This window comes from Vigna radiata, unplaced genomic scaffold, assembly GCF_000741045.1.
Source record: "Vigna radiata var. radiata cultivar VC1973A unplaced genomic scaffold, Vradiata_ver6 scaffold_86, whole genome shotgun sequence".
In the NCBI taxonomy this organism is placed as follows: domain Eukaryota; kingdom Viridiplantae; phylum Streptophyta; class Magnoliopsida; order Fabales; family Fabaceae; genus Vigna; species Vigna radiata.
The window spans coordinates 548,736-558,497 of NW_014543269.1; the positions used below are offsets into that span (position 1 = coordinate 548,736).

The 9,762-nt window shown below is 32.1% G+C and overlaps 2 protein-coding genes across 2 annotated transcripts; both read left to right on the plus strand.

The window, feature by feature from the left end:
- The first annotated feature begins 265 nt into the window (after nt 1-265).
- Nucleotides 266-1,954, plus strand: LOC106754244 (clathrin light chain 1). The gene is made up of 3 exons (XM_014636246.2): nt 266-728; nt 936-1,089; nt 1,249-1,954. The coding sequence occupies exons 1-3, from the start codon at nt 388-390 to the stop codon at nt 1,726-1,728; spliced, it is 975 nt and encodes a 324-aa protein (XP_014491732.1). The 5' UTR covers nt 266-387; the 3' UTR covers nt 1,729-1,954.
- A 1,202-nt stretch (nt 1,955-3,156) lies between these two features.
- Nucleotides 3,157-4,484, plus strand: LOC106754226 (60S acidic ribosomal protein P1-3-like). Its single transcript, XM_014636227.2, has 4 exons — nt 3,157-3,293; nt 3,407-3,482; nt 3,939-4,154; nt 4,245-4,484. Exons 2-4 carry the CDS (start codon nt 3,414-3,416, stop codon nt 4,296-4,298), a joined length of 339 nt encoding a protein of 112 aa, XP_014491713.1. The 5' UTR covers nt 3,157-3,293; nt 3,407-3,413; the 3' UTR covers nt 4,299-4,484.
- Nucleotides 4,485-9,762: the final 5,278 nt, after the last annotated feature.

Sequence of the window (9,762 nt, forward strand, 5' to 3'; positions counted from 1 at the left end):
TTCTTTGAAAACAACCACAAACAAACCGGTCCGTAATTTATTAATAAAGAAGCTATATAGTGTTGAATTATGATATTAAATTAGTATCATAGATATATTAACATTAAAAAGAGGAAATTTCTTACAGTAGGTTTACATAAAAAAAAAATAGTGGTAGAAGAAAAAACCTGCACCGAAAAAAAAGATCGAGTAAAAAGTTACAAATATATAATATTTGAAAAATTGAGAATAATAATAATGGTAATGAAAAAATAAAATAAAATAATTGTGATGAGTGTGAATGGTTAATAAGTATTTTTGTGCCTGTGATGAAACATAAAGAGAAGTAGAATTTGAAGATTATCGAAGATTGATAGTGATTTGTGATCCGAACGGAACGTTGGAGAGATGGCATCCTTCGACTCTTTTGAAGATCAATCACCAACAAGGGAACGCTACGAAGATGACAACAATTACTCAGGCATGGCCATGGAATACGAGTCTCAGCATTACGATTACGATGATCAACAACCTCAACCCAATGCAGATCCAAATAATACCACTGATTTCAACAATAACCCACAATCTCCTCCTGTTTATGGCTTTGGAGTTTCCACCCCCAATCCCGACTTTGTTTCCCCCTTCGAATCCGCTCCCGCCGATGACACCACCTTCACCTCCGACGGACCAATCCTCCCCGACCCATCTCAAATGCAAGAGGAAGGACATGCCAGACGTGAATGGCGACGGTGACATTTATTTTCATTTCCAGGCTTTTTATTATTCAAGACGATTTCTGTGAATTGGATTGGGATAAACTACTTCAAAGACTGATTTAAATGTTAAACGGTTATGGAAATTTGTATAGATCTGGTTATCTCAGATAGGGGTGTGTTTTGGTATTAGTTATTCATGATAGTGTATTTTTTTTTTCTTCTTGACATTTTGTAATACAGTTTGAATGCCATTCATCTGGAGGAAAAAGAGACACAAGAGAAGGAGATGCGAAATCAGATTATAAAGGAAGCTGAAGAGTATAAAGAAGCCTTTTACGCGAAAAGAAAACTCAACTGTGAGTCGAACAAAAAAAACAACAGGGAAAGAGAAAAGGTAGAAATTAGCATCCAATACTATAGTTTAGTTCTTGTAATTTTTTGTGAATCATGCATTTATTGTTCATGGTTATATTATACTACCTTTCCTGCAATCGATTTGGGAAAGCATATGCATTCATGTAGCATTGTGATACTTGGTTATTTGCATGTGCAGATATACTTGTCCAATCAAGAAAAGTTTCATAAAGAAGCTCACCTACATTACTGGAAAGCAATAGCTGAGATCATTCCTCGAGAGGTTCCTAATATTGAGAAGAGAAGAGGAAAGAAAGAAGCTGAGAATAATAAGCCTTCAGTTCATGTTATTCAGGGTCCAAAGCCAGGGAAACCTACTGATCTAGCAAGAATGCGTCAAATGATTTTGAAGCTTAAACAAAATCCTCCTTCTCATATGATGCCTCCTCCACCCAAAGAAGAAAAGGATGACAAAGATAAGAAAGATGCAAAAGATGACAAAGATAAGAAAGATGCAAAGGAGGGGAAGGAAAATAAAGGTGGGTCAAACTCAACTACAAGTGTTACAGGAAATAAACCTACTTCTCCTGCAAAAGGTGTTGCTGCTAATGGTGAACCAAAAGATTCTGGTATAGTTGAAGGTGAGCAAGTAGCTAGATCTGAATCAAAGACTGCTTAATGACGAAGACAATTTTTCTTATAGCAATTCTTTTTTAATATACTCTGCATTTTTCCTATCTTGCTAAATTTTGTTGCTATATTAATGGAGAATAAAGGTTGGCCAGTTGAAGATACATTAGGCTTTGCAAGAAGCCAACAGAGAGCATTGATCTAAATTATTACCCTACTTTTATAGGTTTTCAAAAGGAAATCTTTTGGTGCCATCTTACTTTGGAACTTCTTATTTCCCTAATGATAAAATTATCTTTTAAGTTAGTCCCATATTTTTAACTTTTACAAATTCATTTATGGAATTTACTATGTTTGTTATGTATACAACTAAGCCAGGTTTGATCATAAATTCATGATTCATAAGCAAATATAAAATTGTGTTTACTACAAAAATCACATTTACAACAATAATAACTAGCTGTTTTACTGAGGAAGATCAACTACTTGAAATTGAATGATGTAAAAGTAATAACCAGTTGTTCATTGAAAATCAAATTTATGTAAAAGTCGTCATCATATGCTTAAAAATTTAAGTAGCCTAAGCTTATAAGGTTTATAATTTTGAGTTTTTTCTGTTAAAAATAATTTCCTTCACATCTTTGTCCAGATTGTTAGTTTGCAAAGGCTATATCTTAACACACTTTTAATGTATCTCCCTTTTTATTGGTTCCCACAATCTCCTTAAAAGTGAGTTAGAATCATGTCAAAGTGGATTTAAAATTTTATTATTAAATTAAAAAAATTATCATTGTTAAATAATTTAATATATTATTAGCTTTAAATTATAAAATTTTACTTTAAAAGTAGTATTTTATAAAAATACCACATTATTTGAAAAATGCAAAAATAATTATAATATATTAATTCATTACCAACATCTCAACTTTATTTAATATATAATTTGATGTTACATAAATAACTTCATTAAATTATTATAATGTTTAACTAGTTTACTAAATTTAATTAAAATGATTTTATTTTTAAAAACTATTAACGTTAACAAATAGTATTATTTATGTCAATTATGATATAGCGAGTGAAAACATATATGTTATTAGAATTCTTTTTTATAATAAATAAAATAAAATTTATATATATATATATATATATATATATATATATATATATATATATATATATATAATTTTTAAAATATTATGTAAATATTTTTTTATTTTAAATAGTTGTTTTGCTTTATAAAATAAATTATAAAAATGAGAAATAAAAAATATTTAATTTGAAAAACAGTTATTTAAAAGATAAAATTGATAAATTAATTATTTTAATTTTAAAAAATACCTATTAAATAATAAAATAAAAAATATATAAAAAATTGATGTAATAGTATAAAAGTATAAATTAATAATATGTTATTTGAAAAATTATTGCTTAGGCATTATTAGTTTAGATTCAGATTGGACCAAGGGTTAATAAAATGGGCTCAAGACGACGAGGCCCATTAACCGGTTTATCAGTTCTTAAATCTCAAACCCTAGGAAAACTTTTCATTCCGGTTGGTTGCGCGTCTCCGTTCGTCGTTCGCTGCGCATCTCCGATCTGTTATTGCTGAAGGTAACCCCTTTCGCTGTTTCACTTTCTTCGATTTGATATCGTTTCAATGTTTCGCTTTTTCATTTGAATGTCGTTCTTGACTGTGTCATTCTGGTTTATATGGTGTTCTGCAGTCTGAAAATGTCGATCGCAGAAACTGCTTGTTCATACGCATCACTCATCCTTCATGACGAAGGAATCGCTGTCACTGTATCCTTTTGTGTTCCCATAGGTTCACAGTTGAGGAATTGTAAGTGGATGTTTGAAACAATTTATCTTGTTTCATGTTTTAATGTTGTATTGGATTTTTGAATGATTGAAGTACTGAAAATTGGGATTAAAACAAAGCAGAGGTTCATCTTTCGTAAGAGGAAACTGCAAATCTTTTGATTCTGTTAATGTTTTTATGTTGAGTAATGTGGGTCTAATTTGACCGGTGTTTTATAGTTGATGGATTAGGCATGTTGCAATTGTGACGTGAACAGAAGATTTTTGAAGTTAGAGAGTAGTTCCGAGGACGTTATTACGCTTTAATTTAATAGTGATTGTTTGGACAAGTGAGTCTAATCAATTTCGTATCTGCTGGGACATAAACAGTGGGTTTTAGCGTTTAATCACAAATGAATTTGCTTGGCTGTGTTGTGTTGTTCCTTAAGTAATGAATAGGCGGACAGTATTGCCACCTTGTTGAAAACTGCGAAGGTTCAAGTAGATTCTTTTTGGCCTACCTTGTTTGCTAAACTTGCCGAGAAGAAAAATCTTGGCGATTTGATAGCAAATGCCGCAGGCGGTGGGGCACCAGTTGCTGTTGCAGCTGCCCCAGTTGCTGCTGCTGGGGGAGGTGCTGCCGCAGCCGCCCCTGCTGCTGAGGAGAAAAAGAAGGTAACGCTTTTGAAATTCTAGTTACTGCAATTTTTGTTCATCCTTTCGTTTGCCTGTGATCGACTAATTTGTATCTGTTAAAATTTATAGGAAGAACCTGAAGAAGAGAGTGATGATGACATGGGATTCGGCTTGTTCGATTAGGGACTTTTTCAAATGTCAATTTTGTGGTTACCTTACGGATATTTTAGGTTTTCTTTTTGTGCTGGTTATTTATATCTTTGTAAGACTTGATTTTGTAGTACTATGAGCTTTGGAATGTGGGTTTATGTTCATTTGAGAAATCTGATGGTAGAAATGTTTACTTTATATTTTTTTTCTTGTCTGTTATTTTTGCCTCCACTGTTTTCTTATTTTACCTCTCATTGTCCCCTCCTTTTTTGTCTCTGACCTCAAAATTTCCACATTGGATTTGTTTTGTACGTTGTTTTGGTTCACGTTATAGGTATTAAAACCTAGTTGTGATTTTTCAAACAACACCCAGCACTGTGAATCATTGAGATGATTTGATTTAAAATTTCAATATGCCTGGTAAATCTAAATTTGGTCCATACTGTTGATCTAGTTATAGACTATTGAGGGGATATAAGTATTGAATATATTCAAGACATGGACTTGTATAACTCATCTACTCCCCTACCACTATGGTTATCTGAGGGAGAATTGGCAACCTATACACAATATGGATTCAGATTGTATTGTAGGTTCCATACACAGATCAGATTCTCTGTCCCATTACCTCTTTTAGAAATCTGGTGAAAGTTCACAAGCAACCTTATAGAATTGCTAGTTATCTTAATTATCCAAGGGATCCATGTTGCTGCAGAATATTTTACATATTTTAGTTTTCTTGTGGTTATTATCGACTATTCAACAGTAGTTAAAATCTGACAATAAGCACAAGGAAAAATTATTGTCTGTTGGGGTTGGTCTAGCAGTTAGTTTAAACTTGACACACCAGCACTGCTGGGGCTGGCTTATTAGGTAGTTTAAAGTTTTTCACCCTAGTTCGGTTGGCCTAGCAGCTAGTTTAAATTTTCGACACCCTAGCTCAAAGAACCAGATCCTAGCAGGTTTTAAATAATGTGCGCTCCATTCGGACAAGTGCTGACTGGAGTTTCATTTAAACAGATTTATTTTGAAAACAAGTTTATTTGAGTAATTAAATCGTAGCAATATTAGTAGAATAGACAGGAAAAGAAAACGAACCCGTTCATAAGGATAGGATAACACAAAAAGGCAAAATTGTTAAACAAAATAGTCAAGATAAAAAGTTCAAGAGAAAAAGGTTGCATCAGAAGCTAGGTAAATTTCTAATCTTACACTAGTGCCCCGTCAACAACTGATTTGATGGGATCCTGTAGCATAAAGAGCGAAGATCTTAAAGTTCTTTTTCGCCTTAAGGTGAAGGTTTTCGTTGTCCCTTTCCTTAAGTTGTTGTCGAAGACGAGCCACTTCAGCTACTTTGGATAGTAGGCGATTGACCTCTTGGTGAGATGCAATCAGTTGCTTTGGATCGCAAGCAATCGATCTCTTGTTCATCTGCCAAAATCAGTTTCTTTGAGCCGAGTGGGAAAAGTCATAATCCCAAAAGCTTGCTTTTGAGCCTTGAAAATTTAAGTTCTCCCCAACAAGGTTCTCAACAGAAGGCCCCCGACCATCAGATGCAGAAGGAGCAGTCGCATCCTCTTTTCCTTTTTCACAGCTTTCTCTTTCTTAAGAGGTTATCAGTCTCCTTGTCATAGTGTACAATCATGCTTTTAAGGTTTTCCACTTCAGTAGAACCATCATGTATCATATACTCTTTTTGAAGTGAAGTTATCATCAATTTTGTATCTTGTTTTGCTTATGCTTAACAACATAAGAAAATTGTTCAATAAGTTTTTATCATTTGAAAAACTTATATTTGGTAGTGTTTGAGGTAGCTCTCTCATTCTTGAATTTCTTTTTATTATTTCATGTAGTGGATGAGTTTGAGTATATCCATGTGGATGATTGCTGGAATAGTTTCCTTAATTTTTTTTTCCTTATCATGTCTTTTTTTTTTAAGAAAAAACACATATAAAGTAATTCAAAATAAAAATTCTTTTAAAGTGAGATTTGTATCCAGAAACTAATACTTTATTATCAAAGATTTTGGAGGTCTATAAGTTAAATATCTACCTGAACAAATCTTAAAACAATTTTAAATTAAAATGCAATGATGTCAAAAGAATATTATCCAAATAAACACTTTAAGACAAATGATGAGTGTATATTTATGTCTATATTTATGGTTTAAATTAAAATATAATACTGTCAAAATCTTGTGTTTACATGGTTTATTTGAAGATGATTCGTGACAATTAAAATTTTTGGGTTTAGAAATTAAAAAGGGTTTAAAAAATTATTTTTAGTTTCATAAATTATTTTTGGATATTCTTGTGTTTATTTACACAGTTAAAGTTAAAATTTTATTCATTTAAAAATTAATGGGTTCAAATCCAAATGGAAAGAAATGTTCAAATAATTGAAGGCACCCCTATTTTTATAAACATACACTACTTTTTCAGCTAATGGGCCAAATAGTCAGATTTCACTCCTACACTCCAAACTCTTCTTTTCTTCTACACCCTAATTTTCCTATACACACCCCTCATACCACACAAAGATCATAATCAACAAGTGCCATGTGTCCAATATCCTAACACACAATGGTGAATCAGTCAAATTCTGCCACATCATTAGCCTTGCCATGTCATCTTCGTCTTCTTCACAAAAACCCTAGCCTTCCTCAACCACGTGTAGCCGCCACCGCCATGAATCTTCCACCTTCGTCATTGCATAGATCACCATTGCGCCGAAAACATCTCTGATAGGTCACTATGTTCGTTTTCTTTGAATCACTCATTCATTCACTCAAACTCCTCCACTGGGAAGCAACCATTCATCACTCCTCTCATTTTATTTTATCATGTATTCTAGTCTGTTCATGGGGGGCTAAGCTTCTAGGGCTATTTCACTGTAATTTCATTATGGATTATGAGATTAAGTTTAATTAAATGTCTATGTTTCTTTTGATTATTGATTTAGGTTATCTTTTTTCTATGTCTTTCCTTTCTCAGTCATTTCGAAAGTAATGATTTTCACATCATAATGTGTTTGAAACTACATGCATATCGATCATATGAGTTCAAGGGTTTCTACGTTTGATTGAGAATGTACTTTGATCAAATTTAGGAACTATCATATGATTTAATGAGTTTTTGTTACCAATTTAGAATATACTTTGATTAGTGTGGTAAGAACTTTAACTATAATTAATTTGGAATTTATTTTGATTAATTAAATTTTAATTTGGTTAGAAGATTTAAGAATGAGCATTAAACAAAATAGGATTTATTTAAGAATGTACTTGGGTTGAATTTATTGTGGATAATCTGGAAATGTCTTGCTTTTAATTGAGAATCTACTTTGATTAATTGTAAAATTACCCCCAAATTATTAAGAATGTACTTTAATTAATTTGAAACCCAAACAATGATCAATTGAACAATAATCTGTGGATAACTGATGATGAATCTATAAAAGCAGTGGATTAACCTACTTTACTATTATTGTTTCTAAGTTTCTTATTTGTTCTTCAATTAAACTCAAGCATTCTTCAAACATTAATTTCATTAGTATAACTTTTCACTTTTCTTTTTAAGTATTGTATAACATTTATTAACCTTTCAGAGTCTCCACAAGAGTCAAGTATTGAAAAACAATTTTGTATTTGTTGGGAAACGACTCAAGGTTACTTTAACCCTATCTAGTTTTTTGACTACTAACTTAGGAATACTGAAGTTGCCTTGAAAAGTAAGATTAATTTGATAGCTTCAATGACAATGTATCAAATTTGGCATTGTTACCAAGAAAATAAGGTTAATATTTTTAATATCTTGATTCTTATTTTTATTTCTTTTTTTTTTATATTTATTTTCTCCTAATGCATATACATTTAATTTAGTTTGAGTTTTTTCCTACTCTTTATTTATTTTTAAATTGCTAGTAAAGTCTTTGTTTTTCTTTTAATTAAGAATTTCTTTTGAGAAATATTTGAGATTCGTTTGAAAATATTCTGGTTAGAAAAGACTTAGTACTTAAGTTGTCAATTATGACAAATTTCTCTTTCTTTGTAGTGGACCCAAACAAATGCATACATACTTATTTCATATTTGAAATCTTTCTCTAAAGCAAGAAAAAAGAAAAAAAGTCAAAAACAAAAAAAACAACTTCAAGCAGACTGCATGGATGAAGTTTGCAATTTGGGTGTTCTACTAAGGGAATATCTTCCATATTTGAAGCTACTATTGAAGCCATATCACATTCATTATCTTCTGTTACAATTATATCTTTTAATCTTTTACCTGATCCTAAACCAAACAAAATAGCACAAAGAATTATCAGACAGTTAGCCAGCTCCTACAATACAATCATCCGTAGTAATATTAAATATTCTAATGAGAGTGAGAGTTGAAATCTGGCATATTAAATGCCATTCCAAAATTCAATGGATTATCAAGGGAAAATCCTCATAAACACTTGAGACAATTCCACGTTAGATCTACTAGAATCAGATTAGAAAATATGAAATGAGAGCTTTTATATAAAAAACATAAAAGCAAACTAATTTCTAAAAGAAAGTTCAAAGCTCAAAAACATACTAATTTAAATTGTCCTTCAAAAGGGATGTGTTATCAATGCAAATAATGAATTAGATGTCCAGCTATAAATCTTTACATATGAATTGTATTTTTTAGGTTTAATACCTATTTTGGTCCCTCCTTTGGGAGAGTTTGTTCAAAGTGGTCCTCCCTTTTTTCAAAAGTTCACTTTAGTCCTAGCTTTCGCAAAAACTGTTTAAGTAGGTCCTTTTTGTTAACGCCGTTAACTTGACTAATGACAGAGCTGCCAGGTGTGTAATGTTTGATGATGTGGCTGCCAGGTGTGTAATGTTTGATGATGTGGCACTGTAACTTGTTTTAAAAAAAGTATATAATTGTGAAGTGTAAATTAATATAATTAGGATAAAATAAAAAAATGAATTTGGGATAATTGTTACATTACTGATTAGGAATCTGTTAAAGATTAATACGTTAACCTCTGTATTTGGTAAATTCTAATTACCTTCCTAATTCTAATTATTTAATTCAATTAGATTCATCTATTTACCCTAATTAGCTTTCAAAAGCTGATTCACTCTTAATAAGTTTAATCAGAAAGTTTTCTCTTCTTCTTCTTTCACTTAATTTGGAACTTTTCCAAAGCATAGCTTCTTCTTCTCTCAGATAAACCCAGTTATGGGTTGTCTTTATAGTCTCGCGAAACCCAGGGAGACTTCTTCCCTTTCTTTCTCTGCGTTCTTACTAGGGTCTTTGGGGGTGACGACAACAGCGTCTTCATTTTCTCCAATTGGTTCGCAGTGACGCGTTAGTCATTCTTCTTCTCGGTTCAGGTTTGCCTCACACAGGGAAGGGAGGCATTTTTGTCAGCGGGCACGTCTTCGCCTCCACGGCACGACGATCCTCGTTCGCGGGTGTGGCAGCAGTGACGCCTTCGCGAAATTTCGAACTCCGGCGACGTT

Coding starts and splice junctions, on each gene's coding strand:
- LOC106754244 (XM_014636246.2), top strand. CDS start 388: ATGGCATCCTTCGACTCTTTTGAAGATCAATCACCAACAAGGGAACGC. Junction 729..935: donor GCCAGACGTGAATGGCGACG/GTGACATTTATT, acceptor TTTGTAATACAG/TTTGAATGCCATTCATCTGG. Junction 1,090..1,248: donor ACAACAGGGAAAGAGAAAAG/GTAGAAATTAGC, acceptor TTGCATGTGCAG/ATATACTTGTCCAATCAAGA.
- LOC106754226 (XM_014636227.2), top strand. CDS start 3,414: ATGTCGATCGCAGAAACTGCTTGTTCATACGCATCACTCATCCTTCAT. Junction 3,483..3,938: donor ACGAAGGAATCGCTGTCACT/GTATCCTTTTGT, acceptor AGTAATGAATAG/GCGGACAGTATTGCCACCTT. Junction 4,155..4,244: donor CTGCTGAGGAGAAAAAGAAG/GTAACGCTTTTG, acceptor TAAAATTTATAG/GAAGAACCTGAAGAAGAGAG.